General features: G+C 47.7%; 2 protein-coding genes across 3 annotated transcripts in view; both read right to left on the reverse strand.

The window, feature by feature from the left end:
* The window catches only part of GGA2 (golgi associated, gamma adaptin ear containing, ARF binding protein 2), a 29,464-nt gene extending 20,226 nt beyond the window's left edge, over nucleotides 1-9,238 (reverse strand). Inside the window, exons 1-2 of the mRNA XM_061401421.1 lie at nucleotides 9,081-9,238; nucleotides 867-951 (exon numbers count right to left, since the gene is read on the reverse strand). Of these exons, the coding sequence (XP_061257405.1) occupies nucleotides 867-951; nucleotides 9,081-9,183 (188 nt within the window). The 5' untranslated portion in view covers nucleotides 9,184-9,238. The remainder of the gene's footprint in view (nucleotides 1-866; nucleotides 952-9,080) is intronic.
* A 3,687-nt stretch (nucleotides 9,239-12,925) lies between these two features.
* Nucleotides 12,926-23,312, reverse strand: part of EARS2 (glutamyl-tRNA synthetase 2, mitochondrial) — a 40,264-nt gene continuing 29,877 nt past the window's right edge. For both annotated transcript variants that reach the window (XM_061401423.1, XM_061401422.1), the window contains 2 exons: nucleotides 21,547-21,682; nucleotides 12,926-21,096 (listed from right to left, as the gene is read on the reverse strand). In XM_061401423.1, coding sequence (XP_061257407.1) covers nucleotides 21,013-21,096; nucleotides 21,547-21,682 — 220 coding nt within the window. In that variant the 3' untranslated portion in view covers nucleotides 12,926-21,012. The remainder of the gene's footprint in view (nucleotides 21,097-21,546; nucleotides 21,683-23,312) is intronic.

Genomic DNA, 23,312 nt, shown 5'->3' on the forward strand with positions numbered 1-23,312 from the left:
AAGCTTCCCTGGTGGCTCAGTAGTAAAGAAATTCGCCTGCAATGCAGGAGCTGCTGCTGCTGCTAAGTTACTTCAGTCGTGTCCGACTCTGTGTGACCCCATAGATGGCAGCCCACCAGGCTCCCCTATCCCTGGAATTCTCCAGGCAAGAACACTGGAGTGGGTTGCCATTTCCTTCTTCAATGCATGAAAGGAAAAGTGAAGTCGCTCTGTCACGTCCGACTCTTCGTGACCCCATGGAATGCAGCCCACCAGGCTCCTCCGTCCATGGGATTCTCCAGGCAAGAGTACTGGAGTGGGGTGCCAATGCAGGAGACATAGGTTTAATCTGTGGGTCGGGAAGATCCCCTGGAGAAAAAAATGGCAATCCCCTCCAGTATTCTTGCCCGGGAAATCCTATAGACAGAGGAGCCTGGTGGGCTACATGGGGTTGAAAAAGAGTCAGACCCAACTTAGTGACTAAACAACAACAACAAAAGCATCTGCTGCGGCTCTGAAATGGACATTCAGCAACATGCTGCTAAATATAGTATAATCTGCAAATAAAATTATTTTAAGAACACACTGATCTTTCACATTACTATGTACCCTAGTTACATTCTATCCCTAACATTCAGAGAGCTCCTCAGCAGTAGTGTTTCATAAAAATTAGTTAAAAATTTTAAAATAATTGCCAGTTACAAACTTTTTTAAGAAAACTACATGAATTTGCTATTTCTAGAAAAATAACATACTCAGTAGATCATGGAGGGAGGAAAAAAAGGAAACAAAGCCTAAGCTACGTAAAACAATCCTGAGAAACACAGGCAGGCACGCATAATCTGAGGTGCCTATGTAAGTCGGACATGTGTGTGACATCACCTTACCCGTTGGGATCAGTGTTCACTTGGTCACAGAAATTCTGGATAGCTGACCAATCCTGTTCTGACATGCTTGGGTCTGTGGCTTTATCTGTCAAGGAAATAAAAAGTAGAACTGAAGTATAATAAACGGAAACATACACACCACTCCACATCTCCACCCCTCAAAACAGGACAACAGCCAAGGACTGAGTGTATCACACCTCCTGAGGATGGGACGCAGCACGCAGACAGCCGGCAGGGTTGGGGGTCGACCGTGCTCATCACTCAGGCACGGGTATGGCCCGTGACTCAGGGACTGCTGACTGCATGAACGAGCAACCTGGTTAACCAGGTACTACCCTGAAAGGGGCTCCATCTCCAGTGCAGGGGTTGGCTTATGCGCACCTTCTTCAAGCCCGTGCCGACCCCCCACTGTGGGGGGTGCAACAAGGATGGGTACAGGCCAGCATCTACGCATAGGCCACAACCTGCAAGCTTCTTTTTTATTTTTTATTTTTTTTTTTGGCTGCACTGGGCTTTCTCAAGTTGCAGCTTGTGGGCTTGGTTGCTCCACGGCATGTGGAATCTTTCTGGAGCAAGGATTGAACTCAAGTTCCCTGTACTGGCAGGCGGATTCTTAACCGCTGGACCACCAGGGACCACCAAGAACCCGGAAGCTTCTCAGCCATGTGACAGGAAGACCAGAACTTACAGTGAAGTTCTGAACAGCTCCCATTATGTCCCCCAAGTACCAGGCCAAAACCTGAGCCTCCGCTTACTGAAATCCTCTGTCCCACATAAGCAGCTTCTCCACGTCAGTGGCTTATGCTGTCTAACAAGAGGACCTCCCTGCCGTCACTCCTCAGAATGCCGTTTCTCTCTGCTACCATACACATATGCCCAAGGAACCCAGATCCAGTCACACTAGGGCCTCCCCACTGGAACATTCGTATTTGTATGTGATCTGAGGACGTGCGGCATGAAGGGTACCAGGGCACGGTACCAGGGCACAGCCCAGAGCAGGCAACACCTGGAGACAGGGGGCTTGTCAGAAGGCCTAATGTGAGCCCACGCTCCACCGAGGGGTGGGGCAATCCCTGACTTCCTGCAATCTTTGTGGACTCTTTCCTGGTGCTAGATGGTAGCAGCTTCTTCCCCTCCCACTGCTGCTGCCTAGAATCCCTGTCCCAGCAAGGATGACCATTCCACAGGCCTGGCCTTTCAACTGAAACAAGCCACATTCTCATAAAGTAGTTGCCGAGACTGTCTTTGTCCTGCTCTTTCATAACATTTCCCCTACTGCCCTCTGTCCAGCTTATCCTGGACTATCCGCCTCTCCAATGAAACTTTTTACTGGTCCTGACAGACAAGCTCTTTCAAACTCTGCAAGTAATTCTTATGGTCATACTTCTGACACTACTCCTTTGGCTTGAATGTCCGCTTCTCTCTTCTCTATCCATTCTCAAGGTCATTCTGAATTTCCATCTGCTGCCAAAAGCCTCCTCCACTGCTCCAGCTCCAACTAATTCTCCTCCCTTCTGATTACTTAAGAGTCTACAGGGGCTTTCCTGGTGGTCCAGTGGTTAAGAATCCACCTCCCAGTGCAGGGGAAACAGGTTCGATCCCTGGTCCAGGAAGATCCCACGTGCTGCCAAGCAACTAAGCCTGTGCAACTAAGCCTTAGCAACTACTGAGCCTGTGCTCTAGAGCCCAGGAACCACAACTACTGAAGCCCACGTACTTAAAGCCTGTTCTCTGCAACGAGAGAAGTCACCGCAATGAGAAGTCTGTGCGCTGCAACTGAAGAGTAGCCCCCACTTACCGCAACTGGTCAAAGTGCTCATGTAGCAATGAAGACCCAGCGAAGCCAAAAATTGATAAATAATTAAAAACAAAAAAGACTCCACAGTCAACCGGAATTTAACTTTCCAGACGGTAGTCACTTTTATGTCATGTGGAAGTCGCATGCCCCTAGCTCAACAATGAGATTCAAAGGACAGGTCCTCAATCCCCCACCTTCCCACCCATCAGCCCCACCCTAAGTGAACAGAGACAACAAAGAAGAGCAAAGGAATCAGGTTATCAGTTTCCCCATGCTCCTCACCTTTTTCCTCCTCAAAGCTCTTTCTCTACGTTCCACCTCTCAAAATGCTATTCACCCTTCGAATCCCAATTCAAATGCCACTTCATAAGGACTTTCTTAATCACCCACCCCCACAAAACAGAAGCCATCTCTTCCATCTCAGAAGACCCACATCCCACCTGCTCTTTTAGGATAGGAATCTCCAGCTCCATCCGTTATTAGTTACATGTCATTGGACTCTCAGAGCCCCAGTTTCCTCAACTATAAAATAAGGAAAACAGTACCTTCCTCGTGCGATAGTCATGAGATTCTCAAAAGATACTGTCTAAGGCTTCCCTGGTGGTCTACTGGTTAGGACTCCATCTGTCTGTGAACTACAATCACTGAGTCCACATCCTGCTACTACCGAAGCCTGTGCACCTCGAGCCCATGCCCCACAACAAGAGAAGCCACTGCGATGAGAGGTCCGTGCACCTCGACCAGACTAGCTCCCACTTGCCACAGCTAGAGAGAGCCTGCAAGCACCAAAGACCCAGTGCAAACAAATAAATGAATCTTAAAAAAACACAGTGTCTGAAATACTCAGTATAGCCGCAAACATTAAGTAATCAATAAAAGACAGATGATCTTGTAATAGTCTTTGTGTTTTCCTTTAAAAATATGTATACAACTTAGTACACTTAAACTTCCAAAGTCTGTTCAAAACTAAGGCAGAAGCACTACGTTCCCTACAATGCTTGGTACCGTGCCTTAGGCACAGGCACAAAAGAATTACTCAGGAAGTAAACTGAAAGCAGTGGTACTCAAGAGTCTGATTAAGGAGATCTGACTCTACAGGGACCTCCACTCAATGCTCTGTGGTGACCTAAAGGGGAAGGAAATCTAAAAAAAAGCGGATATATGTATATGCATAACTGACTCACTTTGCTGTACAGCAGAAACTAACATAACACTGTAAAGCAACGATACTCCAATAAAATTAATGAAAAAAGGAGATCCAACTCATCTGAACTACTTCTTTCTGTATCACTAAAACTTCATAAAGCTTCAGTTCACGACAAGGTCAAGCTTGATACCTAAAAGACTTTCAGACCTCAACACATGACTCCGTGACAGCAGTTCCCCAACCTTTTGGACACCAGGGGCCAGTTTCATGGAAAATAATTTTTCCACAGACGAGGAGGGGGTGGGGTGGGGGAGGTGGTTTCAGGATAATTCACATTACCTTTACCGTCTGCTCTCATATGAGAATCTAATGCCACCACTAATCCAACAAGAGGTGGAGCTCAAGCAGTAATAATGATGGGGAGCGGCTGTAAATAGATCAACAGATGAAGCTTCGCTCATTCACCCGCTGCTCACCTCCTGCTATGCAGCCTAATTCCTTACTTGCTGCAACCTGACAGGTACCGGTTTGTGGCCCGGGGTTTGGGGACCCGTGCTCTATGACCCAGCAGCAGAGAAGAGCAGGCAGGACCCTGTTCATCAAGCAGAGTCCAGCTCTCTCCCTCCTCCCCTACCACCAAGTCACCAGGTTTTCCAAAGAAAGGAAGGGAAAAAAAAAAACTCTACAAGCATAATGTTCTAAACCCATAACCAGGGCAAAGCAGCAAAAAGATCCAAAAAGTAAGTTTTTTTATTTGCTATATCTGTATCATAAGGATTCCCTCCAGGTTTTTCACAGCTCCCAAATAACAGCAATAAAAGTCATAGCTGCTGCCCCGCCCCCTTTGTTTTTTAAGAACTTGCTTTGTGTCAGACATGACGCTGAGTGCTTTCCTAGCATCCCTTTCCTGTAATCCTCAGAAAACTGAAGCTGATACTAATGTTAGCTCAGCATTTTATAGATGAAGAAATCTGCCCAGTCACAAAACTGGAAAATGACAAAAAAATCTCAGGTCTGACCAATTCCAGGGCCCAAATGTAAGTCTTCAGTTCTCTGACAAAGACAGGGCCTCTTTCGGGAACTAGGTTCTTTGACCTTTTTGCCACTAAGTTATCAGCTCCCGAAGGCAGGAAGGAGGCCTGTTTCATTCACCTTCCCACCCTCCAGCACCTAGACAGTCATCAGCAAGGATATCTGCTAATGAATGAATGATTCATCTTTCACTATTCGAAGTCTGACCAGTTGGCTGGACATACTGCTGACACCAGGAGATGGCTACTCCAGTTCTGAAATAACTGGGTCTCCAAACACCTAATCCCATCCTGCCAAGCTGTTTCAGTGGCCTTGAGCAGGTCCAGAGACAATAATTCCCAGAGGATTTTTAAAAATTTTTAAAAAAAAAAAAAAAAAAAAAGGAAGACAGCCAAGCCCTCCAGCTGTGAGTGAAATGGCTTTTTTTTTTCCCCTTCCCCCAGGGTAGTGGGGCGTGGTTAGGGGGCCTGGTGCGAGTCTGCAGAATCTTAGTTCCCCGACCAGGAACTAAACCCAGGTCACAGCAGGGAAAGCACTAAATCCCAACCACTGGACCGCCAGGGAATTCCCTGAATGGTTCATCTAACAGTGACTAATTCGAAAGCTAAATCATCTCACATCAGCCACCACCCCACCCCCAGGGTCATGACCCTGGTGTTAAGAGCAGCCCGTGCTAGTCAGGGGAGCCCTGGGGCTGTGGGGAAGCAGTCACCTTGAGAACACTTAGAACTCAATCCTGTGGCAGTGAGTATGCACTGCGTGGGGCAGATACACACCAACCCAGACATCAAGCAGTGCTGAAAGGCCAAGATCCAGCATAGGAATGATGGGTCCAAGATAAAGAATCAGCTCAGTTCCAGAGAAGCTGGGAGAATATAACTAGATCGAAATCCAGAGGGAGGCAGAAAAGTGAGGATGGAGGACAGGACTTATCACCTGGGAGTCGGTCCAAGCAGATGGAAGAAGATCACAGAGCATCCAACTAAGCTAGTGCCTCCCTGGCAGCACTAGCAGAGCTGAGACCAAGAGGCCCCAGCGATGCTGTTAATAGCTCGAGACTCCGCTGGTTAAATCGAGTATAGCACCCCATGCCACCGGGCACAGGAGGCTTTTCATTAACAAAGAGGAGGCAGCTCTAAATGCAGTCATGTGGAACAACGCCCAAAATAAACTAAGTGGTAGGGGGCGGGGTGGGAGCTGGGGGGGGGGGGGCCTGCAAAAAGTCCAGAAGCTGCTACTTGTATTTTTAAAGCTTGAGCTTCTGGTGAAACAGGTTCCTGGCATTCCTTTGGGGAACTACTCCTTCCCAATTCTAGGTCCAATGTTTTTCCTTTTCTGGCAAACAGTATGAGTTTGTTTCTGCCACTCTCTACTAAGAAGACTAGTGATGATAATAGCTGGCATTGTGCCCAGGCACTGTTCCGTGTGCTTGAGACGCACGAACTCCCCTGATCCTCACAACCCCAAGGTGCCAGTCGCTCAGTCGAGTCCAACTCTTTAAGACCCCATGAACTGTCTCCCATCAGTGTCCTCTCTCCATGGGATTCTCTAGGCAAGAATACCGGAGTGGGTTGCCATTTCCTTTTCCAGGGGATCTTTCTGACCCAGGGGTCAAACCTGGGTCTTATGCACTGCAGGCAGATTCTTTACCATCTGAGCCCCAGTGGGGCATGCTATTACATTCCAGCCTTAGGGACACAGCTGCCTTGCTTGCTGAGGTAAGATCCGTCAGTGAGATGAGCTCTGGGGTCTTCACGTGCCCCTGGAGTGACTTCCTTCTCCACCCAGCATAGACTCAGGGACTTTCCTTCAACTACACTCCAGTCCTTGCCCCACCACCAGCCTCTCTAGCACACGTCCATCCACGTACCACCTCCACTGGGCCCCAGCCCCCACAAGTCTGGTTCAACAGTTTACTTTCTCTGCTCCTATGGCAGGCAGGGGCAGGGAGCTGGAAACCACACAACCACAAAGACTACAAGATACATTTCTGAAGTCCATTCAGCACTCCAAAGCCCAAACTCAGAGGATCTCAGGTGCAGAGGGGAAAAGGTGGGCCCTCTGTCCCAGGGCACATCTGGAGGCATTTTTGGTTGCTGGACTGGGAAGGGGGTCTGTGCTGTTGGGATAGGTTCTAGCCCTACCCGAACGACTGAAGATCTCAGAACTTTGGGACCACAATGGCCTAAAACAGCGGGAGCTTAAGGATCCCCTCCTAAACAGTCTTGGTTCCCTTTTTCTCCCCCACCTGGGTCAGTGGTCGGCTGGTCTCTAACCCAGCCCACTTGACTTTTGCAACTCCACTGCCTCCTAGTTAACCACCTTCTTTCTGTCCCCAGCGTTTAACCCTGAGATAATTCAGTAATCTTTCAGTTGCCAAATTCAAAGTTCCCCCATCCTCCTTCTCTCTTTCTCAGCAGCAAAACCACCTTCCAACTACACCTTCCTTACAGACCTGCAGCTCACCCCCTCCCAGCAGCCTGTAGTCTCCACCTTCTCTCTCAGCACCCCACTCCAGCACCCACCCCCGACAACCCTGCTTCTTCCATGTTGAGATTCTCCATGTTCCATGCGCAAACTGTTCTTCCTAATGTGCACAGACAAGCTCACTGCTAATGAACTGAAGGTCTCAAGTTGACTCTCTGGAGTCAAATCAACTGCCCAGAGAGCTTCTCTTTGTGCCACAAGCACCTCAAACTCCACAAGTGAAGCATCTGTAACCAGTTACCTGAGCCTGAAACCTGCAATCCAACCTAGATCCCTCTGATCCCTTACCTCTATTCTAATGCAGTAAGGCTGCTGATCGAACTAGCTAATTATTTCTACTCTCCATCCCAATACCTTTGTACTTCAGTCCTGACACACTACCAGAAGAGCTTTTCATCTACTCTCTGCCTGGACTCTACCATCCCTAACCAATTCAGCTCTTCACACAGTGGCAAGTGATGCTTTTAACAGAGGTACTTGATCAGAGGGGCTTCCCAGGGGGCACAGCGGTAAACAATCCGCCTGCTCCTGCAGGAGGCAGTCAGGAAGATCCCCTGGAGTAGGAAATAGCAACCCACTCCAGAATTCTTGCCTGGGAAATCCCATGGACAGAGGAGCCTGGTGGGCTACAGTCCACAGGGCCGCTAAAGAGTGAGACAAGACTGAGCACGAATGCACACTTGATCAGAGTTTCTGGCTCTGACATCTCCCCCACTACATCAAGGATAAACTCTGAACTCCTTTCTGCAGCCCACAAGACCCTTTAAGATCTCGCCCGAGTTAGCCATGCAGTCTCTTTAGGCTTTGCACTCCTGCAGCAGACTTCCTTCTTCCCAGAATGCTCCGCACTCTTTCCCCCAGCTTTTGCTCATGCAGTTTCCTGCATCTGAAATGCTGTCGCCTCCATTGTTCACTCAAATGCTATGTCCCCTGAGACAATCCCCTCGTAAACAAACCAACTCCCACCACTGTCCCTTAAACAAGCCCAGTATCCCTCCCATTTGCCTTAACGTAGCAAAGTGCTGCTCCTATCGGCTTCTATCACCTACTTAAATATATCTTTGAGAGCAAGGGCTCTGCCTTACGCATCTTAGTACTCCCAGCACCCAGCAGAGCCCAATACAAGGAGTATATGCTTTGTTCTCTTGGAATTTCAAGAACCCAATCGGTAACGCAGGGACAGTAACTACCCCTAGGACTGCCATGAGTCTTACATGAGACAATAACAAAAGTCTGGCCAGAAGGAACTCGCACAAAAGGTTTAAAGGGCTTCTTTTGACATTAAAGTCGGGAGCCAGAAAGAGTTCTTTCCCAGAGGATGGGTGTGTTGCACAGCTAACTCTCAAAGTGCCCTTCTCTAAAACGACGTTAGTAACCGAAGCTGTCTCTAGGGGTCGTAATAAGGATTAACTGTGGCTGAAATGCCCTTTAGCAGTGTTTGGCATAAAAGCGAAGCTCAATAAACCGTAGCCATTATGTTGTTAACAGTGTTTATGCACCGCGATGGGGGCAGGGGGGCGCAGAGCACCCAGCCTCGGGTCCGCAGCCGCGGCAGATTCCTGGGGCTCCTCTCCAGGCCCGCCGAGGAGATCCTCCCACCCGTGCCGGGCCCTGCCTGCCTCCTCGGGCACCAGCCTTCCCGCGGCCACCTGCCCACCCGCCAGCCTCAGAAGAAAGGCCCGGGGAGGCGGGAAGCGAGGCCTCACGTGGAGCGCTGCGCCCGAGCCGAGAGGCAGCCCCGGCTACTCACTGAGCCACAGCTCCAGCGCCACTGTCGGCACCCGGGGACCCTCGGCCGACTCAGCTCCCGCCGCGGCGCCGGCCCCAGCCGCCACCGCCGTCGCCGTCGCCATGGGCCCAGCCCCCGCCGCCGAGGCCGCGGCCGCCCCTGCGCTTCAGCCGCCGGCGTCTGCAGCGTTCCGGGGCTGCCGACGCGGCAGGCGAGCGCCGGCGCGTGACGGGGCGGGGCCGGTGTGACCACGCCCACCGATCATGTCCCGCCTACGCGCAGGCCCGGGCAGGTGGCCTCAGCCTGGCCGAGAGCCTTCTTCTCAGCGCTAGGCGGCCTCGCGGGCTGGTTATCCAGACCCGCAACCAGATCAGAATTCGTCAAGTCAACCTCGCAAGGCTTGCCAGATAAAATAGACGACGCCCCGTTAATTTGAGTCTCAGATAATGAATTCTCTAGCATTTTTATTCCGGACGGTCTTTCTGGACCACCACCTACCTCTATACTCGGCTTTATTTTCTCCATAATATATTACACCATGAGCGTGCTAGGCACTTACTCATTGTGTCAAAGGATAATCGCCACCCTCCCACAAAATAAAGTCATGATTCTCATACATTATAAAATGAACACATGTTAAGTAAAATACTAATTAAATGAGGGAACCAAGCAGATGTTATAATCCGTTCAAAAGAGAAGTTAGGAAAAGGGCAAATTTATAAAGAATAAAGGAGTGTTGCAACAGATGTGCAAATAGACACAAAAGAAGCTCAGAGTTAATTTGCATTTTATATATTTATTCATTTGCTTTTTACCTTTTCATTTAAGGCCTCTCGGTGAGATTTACAAGGATCTTAGTTCCCTAACCAGAGATCTAATGCCAGCCCGCTGCAGTGGAAGCCCGAAGTCCTAACCACTGGAGCCACCAGGGAATCCCCCAATTTGCTCTTGCCTGGAAAATCCCATGGACAGAGGAGCCTGGAAGGCTGCAGTCCATGGGGTCGCTGAGGGTCCCACACGACTGAACGACTTCACTTTCACTTTTCACTTTCCTGTATTGGAGAAGGAAATGGCAACCCACTCCAGTGTTCTTGCCTGGAGAATCCCAAGGACGGGGGAGCCTGGTGGGCTGCCGTCTATGGGGTCGCACAGAGTCGGACACAACTGAAGCAACTTAGCAGCAGCAGCAGCAGGTGGCACGAAAAGAATCCACCTGCGAATGCAGGAGACATGAGATGCAGGTTCAATCACTGGATTGGGAGGATCCCCTGGATGAAGGCATGGCAACCCACTCCAGTATTCTTGTCTGGAGAACCCCATGGATAAAGGAGCCTGGCACGCCACAGTCCATAGTGTCACAAAGAGTCGGACATGACGGAAGTGACTTAGCATGCATGCGTCCATAGGAATTTAGGTCCCATCCTACCCCAAATAAACACACAATATAAGTTTCAAAGTACATTTGCCGTGCTATGTTAGCTTCAAAATAGATCCAGCCGCACACATCTCCATCTCACAGATTGTTGCCTGTAGCACCTTTCTATATGAAAATTATACAGTTGTTTCCTGTCTTAGTAAACTTGGACTGATACAACAAAACACTAAAGGTTGAGTGGCCTAAACAACAGACCGTTATTTCCCACAGGAGGCTGGCAAGTCCAAGATCAAGGTGCTGTTGACAACCTGCTTCCAGGTTTGCAGAGTGCTGCTTTCTTGTCCTCACAGGGTAGAGAGACAGCATGTTCTGATCACTTCCTCTTAGGGCACTAATCCCATCATGAGGGATGCACCCCAGGACCACAGCTAAGCCTAATTACCTCCCACAGCACCCACTTCAAATACCATCACATGGACATTAGCACTTCAGCGTGCCAATTTGAATTCAATCTATACCATTATTCACATCAGGGAAATTCTGTATGAAATTAATGAAAACTACACATTGTCCTTTGGACTGCAAGATCAAACCAGTCAATCTTAAAGGAAACCAACCCTGAATATTCAATAGAAGGACTGATGCTGAGCTACAATACTTTGGCCACCTGATGCAAAGGGCCAACTCATTGGAAAATACCCTGATGCTGGGAAAGATTGAAGGCAGAAGGAGAAGGGGACAACGGAGGACAAGATGGTTGGATGGCATCACTGACTCAACGGACATGAGCAAGCTCTGGGAGATGGTGAAGGACAGGGAGCCTGGTGAATGCATGGGGTTACAAAGGGTCAGACACAACTGAGCAATTGAACAACAATACGTTGTCCACATCACACCCTCTGTGTTACCTGATTTTGGGCCTGGGAATTATTTTGCATGTGTGCTAAGTTGCTTCTCAGAAAGACAGTATATTAAAAAGCAGAGACATTACTTTGCCAACAAAGGTCTGTCTAGTCAAAGCTATGGTTTTTCCAGTAGTCATGTAGGGATGTGAGAATTGGACTGTAAAGAAAGCTGAGCACCAAAGAATTGATGCTTTTGAACTGTGGTGTTGGAGAAGACTCTTGAGTCCCTCAGACTGCAAGGAGATCCAACCAGTACATCCTAAAGGAAATCAGTCCTGAGTATTCATTGGAAGGACTGATGCTGAAGCTGAAACTCCAATACTTTGGCCACCAGATGATAAGAACTGACTCATTTGAAAAGACCCTGATGTTGGGAAAGATTGAAGGCAGAAGAAGAAGGGGACGACAGAGGATGAGATGGTTGGATGGCATCACTGACTCAATGGACATGAGTTTGAGTAAACTCCGAGAGTTGGTGATGGACAGGGAAGCCTGGTGTGCTGCAATTCATGGGGTCGCATAATGTTGGACACAACTGAGCGACTGAACTGAAGTCGTTTCTGGGCTTCCTTGGTGGCTTAGTGGTAAAGAATCTGTCTGCAATGCGCAAGACCTGGGTTCAATCCCTTAGTTGGGAAGATCCCCTGGAGAAGAAAATGGCAACCCACTCCAGTATTCTTGCCTGGAGAATCCCATGGACACAGGAGCCTGGTGAACTACAGTCCCTGGGGATGAAGAGAGTCAGACATGATTGAGGGACTAACACTTTCACTTCAGCCATTCACAAAGATTCCAGCCGAGTCTTTGTGACTCTATGGACTGTAGCTGCCAGGCTCCTCTGTCCATGGGATTCTCCAGGCAAGAATACTGGAATGAATTACTGTTTCCTCCTCCAGGGGATCTTCCCAGCCCAGGGATTGAACCCACATCTCCTGTGTCTCCTGCATTGGAAGGCAGATTCTCTGAACCTAGGAAGTGGGGTGAAGTACAAGAATCTAATCATTCTTCCTCCAGTCAATGCTTGAGAGACCACAACTGAAAGGTTAAAGGGTAAGTGGGCGGTCAGGAAGTGGTTTGGAGTTCTGTGTAGTGGTTGGGTGCAGAAGCTTTGGTTTCAGACCAAACAATGCTGTCACCCTCGCCAGCCTTCCTAGGACCCGTCTTGCGTGTCTGTGCAGCTCTTCCTGCCCAAGCTCCCTTCTGGTTTCCATTTCCTTTCCTATGTCATGTTCATGGCCCATGGTCTGTCTCTTCTTTCTGGACAATGAATTTTCATAAGCAGGAGCCATGTCTATCTAATTCCCCAACCTTTTTGGCACCAGGGACCAGTTTTATGAAAAACAATTTTCCATGGACCTGGGCAGGGCAGGGGTGAGGATGGTTTTGGGCGTGAGGCTTCCCTGGTGACTCAGACTGTAAAGAATGAGCCTGCAATGTGGGAGACCCGGGTTCAATCCCTGGGTCAGGAAGATCCCCTGGAGGAGGGAATGGCAACCCACTCCAGTATTCTTGCCTGGAGAAGCCCATGGATGGAAGAGCCTGGCAGACTATAGTCCAAAGGGTCACAAACAGTTGGACATGACACATTTTCACTTTCAAGTGCATTACATTTATTGTGCACTGTATTTCTATTATTACATTTTGATGTATAATGACATACATATATAATATTGTAGTAGTTTCAGGTATACAACATGATTTGATATTCGTATACCTTGCAAAACAATCACCATGTCTAGTTAGTATTCAATACCACACATCGTTTCAAATGTTTTTCTTTTGTGATAAGAACTTCTAAAGCCTTATAAGATCTTGTAAAATCTACTCTTAGAAGCTTTCAAATATACAGTGCAGTATTAACTATGTCACCACACTGTACATTGCATCCCCAGGACTTAGCTACTTTATAACCTGCTGTTTGTACCTTCTGATCACCTTCACCCATTTTGCCCACCCCTATACAATTACAAGGGGCTTGCTTCCTGGGTAGCTCAGCTGGTAAAGAATCTGCCTGCAACGCAAGCGACCCTGGTTCAGTCCTTGGGTCGGGAAGGTCCCCTGGAGAAGGGATAGGCTACCCACTCCAGTATTCTTGGACTTCCCTGGTGGCTCAGACAGTAAATAATCTGCCTGCAATGTGGGAGACCTGGGTTGGTGAGATCCCTTGGAGGAGGACATGGCAACCCACTCCAGTATTCTTGCCTGGAGAATCTCCATGGTCAGTAGAGCCTGGCGGGCTACAGTCCACAGGGTCGTACAGAATCTGGACATGACTGGGAGACTAAGCATAGCATACAATTACAAATAATTTTTAGCATAAGTATGTCACAAATATTGCTTGGGACATACTTAAAAAATTATTCACTGTTTATCTGAAATTAAAAGTAAAAAACAACAATCCAACTCCTTGTCAAGAAAGCATTTCCTGGGACTTCCCTGGCAATCCACTGTGAGGACTACACTTTCCCTGCAGAGGGCCCATGTTTGATTCCTGGTCTGGGATCTGAGATCCCACAAGCCCCATGGTGTGGCTTTAAAAAATAAATAAAATAAAATATAATAAACTTTTAATTTAAAAAACAGGGTGCTCAAGCCTGAGGGATGGGATGAGGAGGGAGGTGGGAGGGGGCTTCAGGATGGGGAACACATGTACACCCATGGCTGATTAATGTCAATGTATGGCAAAAACCACTACAATATTGTAAACTAATTAGCCTCTAATTAAAATAAATAAATTAAAAAAATTTTTTTTTAATTAAAAAAAATGTAATTAAAAAATCAATTAAGAAAGAAAGCATTTCCTGTCTGGCTCCAGACACCCAAGATACCCACATCCCTGTATATCACTTTGCTTGCCCCTCCTCCACCACACCCACACTTGCAATTTTGTAACTGTCAGTCACCTATGAGATGGTGATCTCTTTGAGGCAGGAGCCTTATCTTTTGTGTTTTATTTTTAAAAGCTTAAGGAAAGGAATAAACACAAATCTGTGGAGTAAGCCCCCACAATCTACAAGGCTTTGTCTAATTCCTCTCACACCCCTAGGCTTAACAGGGCCTGGCACGCAGTAGGTAACTGTGAAATGAATGAAGGAAGACAGGACAGAATGGATTCAGACGAGGCTGCCCCTCCTTGCCCGGGCTGTCCTACTGCAATCAGGGTTGCGGGAGGGGTGGTAGGGGGCAGTGGAGACAGCATGTAGGCCGGGGACCCCCACATTTTGCCCAAATACAAGGACTAAGCTAGAGATCCCCAGGGTGTGATAATGAGTTTATTGAGTGCCAAGTTAAGCTTCTACTGCCTTCTATATTTAAAAAAACGCACATCCTGTAATTCACTAGTGAAAATAGTAACCACAAATGATGTGGTTTCTGAATATTGCAAAACAGTACCCAGGCTAAACATATGACTGTGCACTTGGCAGCTCAGCTGTTCAAAGAATCCACCTGCCATGCAGGAGACCCCGGTTCAACCCCTGGGTCGGGGAGATCCCCTGGAGAAGGGATAGGCTACTCACTCCAGTATTCCTTGGCTTCTCCTGTGGCTCAGACAGTAAAGAATCTGCCTGCGATGCAGGAGACCTGGGTTTGATCCGTGGGTTGGGAAGATCCCCTGGAGGAGGGCATGGCAACTCACTCCAGTATTCTTACCTGGAGAATGCCCGTGGGCAGAGGAAACTGGCGGGCTACAGTCAGTCCATAGGGTCGCAGAGTCGGACATGACAGCGACTGAGCACCGTGAACTTGAGCGCTCACCCTGACTCTCCATCCAATCAGGTGTGCGTCTGGCCTGTCACTCAACAATATTTACTGAGCACTGACTACGTGAACAGGCACCATTCTCAGCACTGGGGGGTCTAGTGGTGAGCAAGACAGATCACGTCTCTGCTCTTATGGACGTTATAATCTACACTAACAAATAACTGCTGAACTACTTACCTGACATTTACACAATCAATTCGATTGTGTTCCCTGGAAAAGAATAGGATGTTGATGATTAACGGCAGAGGAAGGAGAGCTTCTAGGGGGAGTAAGAGGCTTTCCTGAAGAGGGAATAGTGAAGCGGGAGATTTGAACACTGAGACACCAGGCAAAAGGACAAAGAGCAGATGAACAAGAGTATTCCAGCCAGAATGTGGCTAGAAGGCAGGCTTACATGGCTGGGGAACAGCGAAAGGGGCTCATGAGGCAAGGATGAGTGAAGTGAAGCAGCATAGTTAGAGGAGGAAGTGCCGGGCTGTGATGACAAAAAATGGCTTTATCATGTTTCCCCCTTCCATGCTTCATTTTGTTTTTACTCTCTTTTAAAATTTTGTGAAGGGTGTCTTCATTGCAGTGCTCAGACTTTCTCCAGTTGTGGCTCTTGGGCTTCTCTTGCTGCAGAGCACGGGCTCTAACGCATGGGGGCTCCGTAGTAACGGAGGGCTCTCTAGTTGCTCTGCAGCATGTGGAATCTTAGTTCCCGGCCCAGGGACTGAACTGCTGTCCCCTGAATTAGAAGGCAGATTCTTAACCACTGGACCACCAGGTAAGTCCCTTGTGCCTCATTTTCCTATCAGGGCTCCCAGCTCCTGGGCCAGCCCCACTCAAATCTCAGTTCAGCGAAGCTTCTGGAATGATCAATCAAAAAAACACAAATCTGGAAAACACACACACACACAAATCTGATCTTGTCACTTCCCTACTTGAAGCATGTCAGTGGCTCTTCACCTTCCACTTCATGAAGACCCAATTCATGTCTTCTCTAATGGACCCCCCCTTTTGTCCAGGAACCCAGAGAAGAGCTGGCCCCAGCCCCAGCTCTGGGTCTAGCTGACCTATGAGGTCTCCTCACCCACCTCTGTACAAGGGATGCATTCAAGAATGGAGAAGTCATGTAGGGGAAGGTGCTGGAGAGAAGTTTCCATGCTTTTAGGGAGAGAGCCACAGAAAGCCACGCTCTAACAGCATGAAGGAGGAAGTACAGAGGAGCCTGAGCCCTTCAAGCGGCCAATCGTGAGCAGAGAGAACCAACCAGAGGCTATTGCCAATGCTGGGGCCAATTAAGCAAAGAGACTGGAAGTCCCTCAGACCTCCACAAGGTCACTGAACGCTTAATTAACCAACCCCAGAGCCTACCGTACCCCTGCACTTCCTGCTTTGTGGGACACTGAATCTTCTTGTTTAAGCTTGTTTGAATCTGGATGTTTTGTTATTTGTAGTGAATGGTACCTCGATGCCTTTGACCAGGCATCAAGGCTGTTTGGATTTCCCCTCTGGCTGGGTTTTCAGTCACTTATCTCACTCCTTCAGCTCCTACCCATGACTCCAGTCAATACCCTTCCAATTCCCACTGACCTGGAAACTCCTACTTGTCCCTCAGAACCCAGTTCAAAGTTCATCTATAAAGTCCTCTGACACCCACGAACATGAACCATGAACTTCCTTCTCTGGGATCTGGTCTAATCCAGAAAGTTCTCATAAAAAAAAAAAAAAAAAAATTGTTTGGTAGAAACCAACACAATGCCGTAAAGCAACTGTCCTTCAATTACAAATAATTGAATTAAAATAAATTGTAAAAAAATGATTTATTTGGCTATGCTGAGTGTCAGTTGTGGCATGTGAACTCTATAAACTGGGCATACGGGATCTAGTTCCCTGACCAGGGATCGAACCCGAGCCCCCTGCATTGGGAGCATGGAGTCTTAGCCACTGGACCACCAAGGAAGTCCCCTCATTTTCTAAGTATTTATTATCCTGGCCCCTGGGAATTTTATCATGAGAAAAATATTAATCAGTTAGACAATTTCTAATTTACGTCCCACTAAACATCCCTCTATATCGAACTATTCCATCTTAATCTTCACATCAGTCTCTGTCAAAGGTCGATCTCTCACAGATAGCTGGATTCAATGCAATTTACTGGCAATGTACCAGGTAAACTACAACTGCAAATCTAGCAAAAGAAATTTGATTTCCCAGTGTCAATGAAAGTCATCCTGGGAAACTGTTGGAATGTGGGAGGGTTAGACCAGCTGATGATTGCCACTTCTGAAGAAAATGATCTAACTGATAAAGAACTCAAACATTTTTTTTTTCACCCTGAGACCTTACCTGACTCCCTATTTGTCAGGCAACATGCCAGGTACTATGGTTACAACCAAGAATAAGAAAAACTAACTGCCTGCCTCAATCTTATCCTCTTTAGAGTAAGATTGACAATAAACATGTACAACTCAGTAATTTCATATATTAATAAGCATTATGAGAAAAAAATAAGCTAGATAAAGACAATGCTAAATGAGATTCTAAAGTTGGCTACAGAATAATAGTAATTTTCTGACAAGGGTACTCTGTAAACTCCATGTTAAGAGAGTATGCCCAGGGGCAGAACGGCTGTCTTGATTACTAGAGTGGGTCTCCTGCAGCCATGACTGCATTACATGAGTCTGTCCCACTGGCCACAGCTGACTGGACCAGAGGTAGACAGCTGACCCAAGCTAGGCCAATCAGATTCTTTCCTAGGATTTTGGACATAGAATACTAGTTATTGAATTGCCAGGGTATCAGAGGGGAGATGATTCAGCTTTAGGGCTGGGGCGGTTGTTGGACAAGTACAGAGATTTAAAAAAAAAAAAAAAAACCAGCCTGCAGAAGGAAGATGAGGGAAGCAGACACCCAGACAGAAATGGTTACAAACTGCAGATTCAGAGGGACAATGGTGAGTGTCTTGGGTTCTGAGGAGTTACTGGTTAGAGATCAAGTCTCTTGTAAGGTCCAGCTGGGAGTCCTGCTTTTGGATTTGTCCTAATTCTTTCAATAAATTCCTCTCATGGTTTAAGTTAGGCTGGGTCTGTTTCTATGTTTTGCAACCAGCATTTCCAAGAATGAAAATACTGATGATGAGGGTGACGGTAAGAGATAACATTTGCTGAGTGCCAGGCATTGTTTTAAGATCTTTACATAGGTCATCTATTTTGATTCTTACAAATTGTTGAGATAGACACAATTGTTATCCCCATGTGGCACGAGGAAACTGAGCTTCAGAAGCCACAGTGAGTAAGTAGCAGAACCAGCTTCTGGCCTCCACGACCTTCACTGCTTGACTATAAAAGCACTTCAAAAAAGCACTGGGGGATGGGCCTGAGGTTATTTAAAATCTGTGAAGTCCTCCAACACATTTCTTCTGATCCTGAGCAAAACTCCAGAGCAGATGATACGTGCTGCTTCTCAGATAACTCACTCCAAATGAGGAAGTGGCCACATCTTTATCAACTCAGCAGTCTGATCACCCACTTTGTTAAAACAGCCACATCCCCTCACTGAGAGCTAGAGTTTCTCATAAGCATACTTGATGTCTTAGAACTGGAGGCTCTGATGTCACTCAAGTCAAGAGTTGAGGTTGGACTCTGGGTTGTCAAATGCCTCGTGCTAAACCCTCAGAGTTGATCAACTTTGCTGAGCCCCAGTTTCCCTATCTGAAACATAGAAACAACACAAGAATAATAATGCCTAATGTGAAGATTCAAACAGATGATGGACTAAAGTGTTTACCAGTATAGTTTAAAACCCACAAGTATTTGAAGCTCATGTAAATGCACAATAAATTGCAAGCATTATTATTCTATGTCCTTTCAGTGCCATACTTGTTGTTTCTGACATTACCCCTTCTTCTGGAAAAAGTACCCTACTTCTTCCTTGGGAACTCTTCCTCTGTTGGATATCATCCCCGAGGGACCACCTATTCCTGGCTGAGGAATGGTAACATGGACTCAGTTAGCCCAACCAGAACCCTCTTCTGAGTATCTGAATCTTTAGCTGAGTCACATCCAAAACTGAGTGGGAAAAATACAGAGGAACCACAACAGAAAATATTTAAGAGTTAATGTGTTCCCATTCAAGAACACAGACAAGACTCACCATGAGCTCCTGTGGTGGCCCACATGATCAGAGCTTCCTTGGCTCCTGTCTTTTACAGGATCTGGTTCTCTGATTTTCCCATAGATTCTTTGACTTTCTCAGAAATTTAAACTCCTATAAAGCCTCCAAAACACCTAAGCTAGGCAGAACTGGTTTCCACTGCTTGTCATCAAAGTACTTGATGTACTTTTCAAAGAATGATTAGGTCTCTGTGAAACTCAGCAAATTATTTAATCCCTTTCCCTCTTCCTCTGGACAAGGAGAGTGTATTAGCAATCTACTGCTGGGTGACAAATAATCCTAAAGCCCAGTGGCTTTAAACAATAAATATTTATCAACTCATAACTGTGTGCCTGAAATTTGGAAGCAACTCTGCTTAGTGGTTCTGGTTTAGGATCTTTCATGAAGGCTGCAGTCAAATGTCAGCCAGCATCGCTGTCATCTGTCAGCCCCGGCTGCTTGATTGGGGCTGGAAGACCGACTTCCAAGATGGCCCATTCATATATCTGCTGTCAGGAGGCCTCTGATCCGTATCTGTTTGAGTGTCTTCACCATGTGGAATAAGACAGAAGCCACGGCACATCACACAAGGCAGCCCCCTTCAATGTGAATGCCAGGAGGTAGTGATGAAGATGACTGGGGGCCACACAGGGGAAGCCCAGAAACCCTGGAGGGGGCCTCTATAGCCAGCTACCGCCCTCCTTTCACTGAGTTATTCCTATTCACCCGAAGAAGAACATCTCATTTCAGAAACCCTCAGACAGTGATTTACAAACAGTGGGTGGAAGGAGGTGGTGAATATGAAGATGCAAAATAGGCAGAGTGAAGGTCTCCAGTCTAAAGACTTGTTCTGGAGAACTGGAAAAGAGGAAGATATAGCCTTTAGGGAAGGGAGACACCGGCTGCCCTCCCTAAGTCCAAGGACAAAGAGTAGTATAAAACTTAAGTGTTCCTCCTGGGCAGCTCCAAAGAAGGTCTGACAGACAGTTTAGGCCTGCTTGTCAATCACTGCTCCAAAGTCAAACTGGTTGAGAACTGGAGTCCAAGAGTCCAGGCCGCTGCCAAGCTGTTACATATGGGCTGACAAAATGTTCCCCACAAAGCTCATGTTGAAACCCAACCTCCCAGTACCTCGGAATGTGACTGAATTCGCAGACAGGGATAATAAAGAGGTGATGAAGTCCAAACTGAGCTGTGAGGCTGGGCCTTAACCTGATCTGACTGGTGTCCTTGTGAGAAGAAGGCATTTGGACAGAGACACCGAGGGCATAGACAGAGGCAAGACTATGGAAGGAGAGAGCAAAAAGTCAACTGTGTACAAGCCAAGGAGAGGGGCCTCAGGAGAAACGAAACCTGCCAACACCCTGATCTTGGACTGCCCGACTCCCGAACTGTGAGAAAGTCACTTCCTGTTGTTTAGGCCACCAGTCTGTGGTCTTCCGTCATGGCAGCCCCAGGCAGACTGAAGCTCGAGCTGCCGCCGTTCTTTGAGGCAGCTCCTAACCTCTGCTGTGTAGTGGGGTGTCACAATCAGATGTGAGGCCTTCCTTTCCAGACTCAGGGAGGTGAGACAGGTCTGGGCATCCCTGGCCAGCTGATAAGGATGGGCCTGGCATGGAGCCATAAATGCACCTGTGCACCCAGAGGCTCTGTGTCCACTCCTGGTTCTTTCCGCAAGCTCCTGCCGGGCCCAGGCATCCTGCTCCTCTCCTCCGAGGGCGGCTCCTCCGAGTACGGTTCCTGCGGCCACCTCCACCGGCCTGCCACCTTCTCTCTAGCTGCAGAGCACCTTCTGTATCCGTTCCCGCACTTCCTTTGGTCCCAAAGACACCATCATCTCAGCTACCGGAGGTCCTTGCTGAGGACAAACAAGAGAAAACGTTACCTTAAACTGCCTGAGGAACACACGCCCGGCCTCAGCTGCAGGAGTTATGCCCAAGCCAATGCTGGCACCGGTGCCTGCACCCCACAGAGCCGGGTGTGCACTTTATGGGTTTCAATTTCTGAGGCTGAGGATAGGTCCCGGGGCCTGCTCTCCCTGGGTTGGTATGTCCCTTCCCCTAATCAACTGCCAGCCCCCTCAAGAGGGGGAGCATGTGTGTTTCACTCATTACTGGATCCACTGCACCTAGCATGGTGCTTGTACATGGTAGGTACTCAGTAGATACTATCTGTTGAATGATTGAATGAGGGGAGGTGGTCATGTTTCATTCATCTCTGTAGCCCTCAAACTACACTTAGTGCTGTTGGTGAATGTCAGTTGAGTGGATAAAAGAGGGCTCCAGTCCAGTCCAGCCGCCTGCCTCACCTGCTGTCCACTGAGGGCCACTCGGAGGAGCTTCATCACGTTACTGTGTTTGATGCCTTCCAGACCATCTGACAGCTTCTTCAGTTCTCTATTCAGCACGTCCTGAGTTAAGTTCGTACCAGGTCCTTCTAAAAGTCTAGAAGAGAGCCAGTCTATGAGGGGCCAGCACAGGCCAATGGCAAGTGGGTGGAAGGGAGGACTTCAGAAGCTTATCCATCAGCTACAACATATTAATAAATTAATAGCACAATCAATGTTCAAGCCTGCTTGGAAGTGGAGGGAGATATCTACTACTCCCATCCTAGTTGGTGAAGAAATAGCAACCAAGGGACTACAAACACAGAGACTCCAAGCCAAGTGTGCATAAAAAATGGAAACTCGGAGGATACCGTAAGAGGATTTACTAATTACCACCTGTGTCATGCAATCTTCATGCCTCAGTTTTCTCACCTGTAAAATGGGGATAATAATAGTCTCTGCACCTCACAGAGCTATGGTGGGGCTGAGTTAAAACTTGTAAAGCAAGGAGTACCCTGGCCGAACAGACAGTAAGAACTCGGAAGTATGAGATCTTATATTTCAATAAAAAGTTAAATATTAGCTATTATTTATTATATCCAAATGCTCAGAGACATTGCAAGAGGATCTAAAAAGAAACTTACGAGTGAGTTAGATATAGGACGGAAGAATGAAGCCCTCTGAGAAATGCTCTGAAACACAGCTTCAAGACCTCTGGGATTTTCCTGGTGGTACCGTGGATAAGAATCCACCTGCCAAAGGAGGGCACTTGGGGTCGATCCCTGGTCCAGGAAGATTCCACATGCCTCAGGGCATCATAGCCCATGCACCACAACTACTGAGCCTGAGTGCTTCATCGACTGAAACCCGTGAGCCTAGAGCCCGTGCTCCACAACAAGAGCGCCACCACAATGAGAAGCCCGCACACTCCAATGAAGAAGTGGCCCCCGCTCGCCGCAACTAGAGAAAGCCTGCGTGCAGCAACGAAGACCCAGTGCGACCAAATAAATAAACAAAGACTTCCAGGGGATGTTCAGAGAAGAGCAGAAAGAAAGACATCAGGAGAACCCAACATCAGTGATGGCCCTGCCACCACTTGCTGTAACCATTCTTTGCCCACAAACTGCAACAGCTTGGGAGGTACAACGGGCCAACAACCGTTCCCCACTTTCCTGGCAGTCCAGCTGAGACCCTCTTCCAAAAGCACGTTTGAGCTCAAGAGAAAGTTCCTAATTAGTAAGGGCCAGACTTGCAAAAATTTCATCCCAGCCCTGATTTGGAATTGGAGCAAGAGATGGGAGCAGAGCTAAAGACGGGCCAAGGCTGGAGACCTTCACTAGTGTAGACAATCTCTGACGCCAGCTCTGACACTGACCACTCCTGAAATGGCTAGACACTCCATCCCCCACGCTGACCTACTGGGAAGCTGGCAGGCTTCCAGCTCAGGAACAGGGTTCATGAGGAAATTGGAACCAACGGCCTTCCCGGGCACATTTCCTTACTCACTCCAGTACTTGAGCAATTCAGTTTCAGTTTGAGAAACGTAACCATTCTTATTGCATCTTAAAACTAAACCACGTGACTGCTGTTATTTATGAAATGGAGAAGAGGAAATGTTGAAAATATAAAATGTAATAAATACGGTTTGCAGCAACATGGATGGACCTAGAGATTATCATACTAAGTGAAGCAAGTCAGAAAGAGAAAGACAAATACCATGTGATATCACTTCTATGTGGAATCTACAA

Source organism: Bos javanicus, chromosome 25 (assembly GCF_032452875.1).
Source record: "Bos javanicus breed banteng chromosome 25, ARS-OSU_banteng_1.0, whole genome shotgun sequence".
Taxonomy (NCBI): Eukaryota; Metazoa; Chordata; class Mammalia; order Artiodactyla; family Bovidae; genus Bos; species Bos javanicus.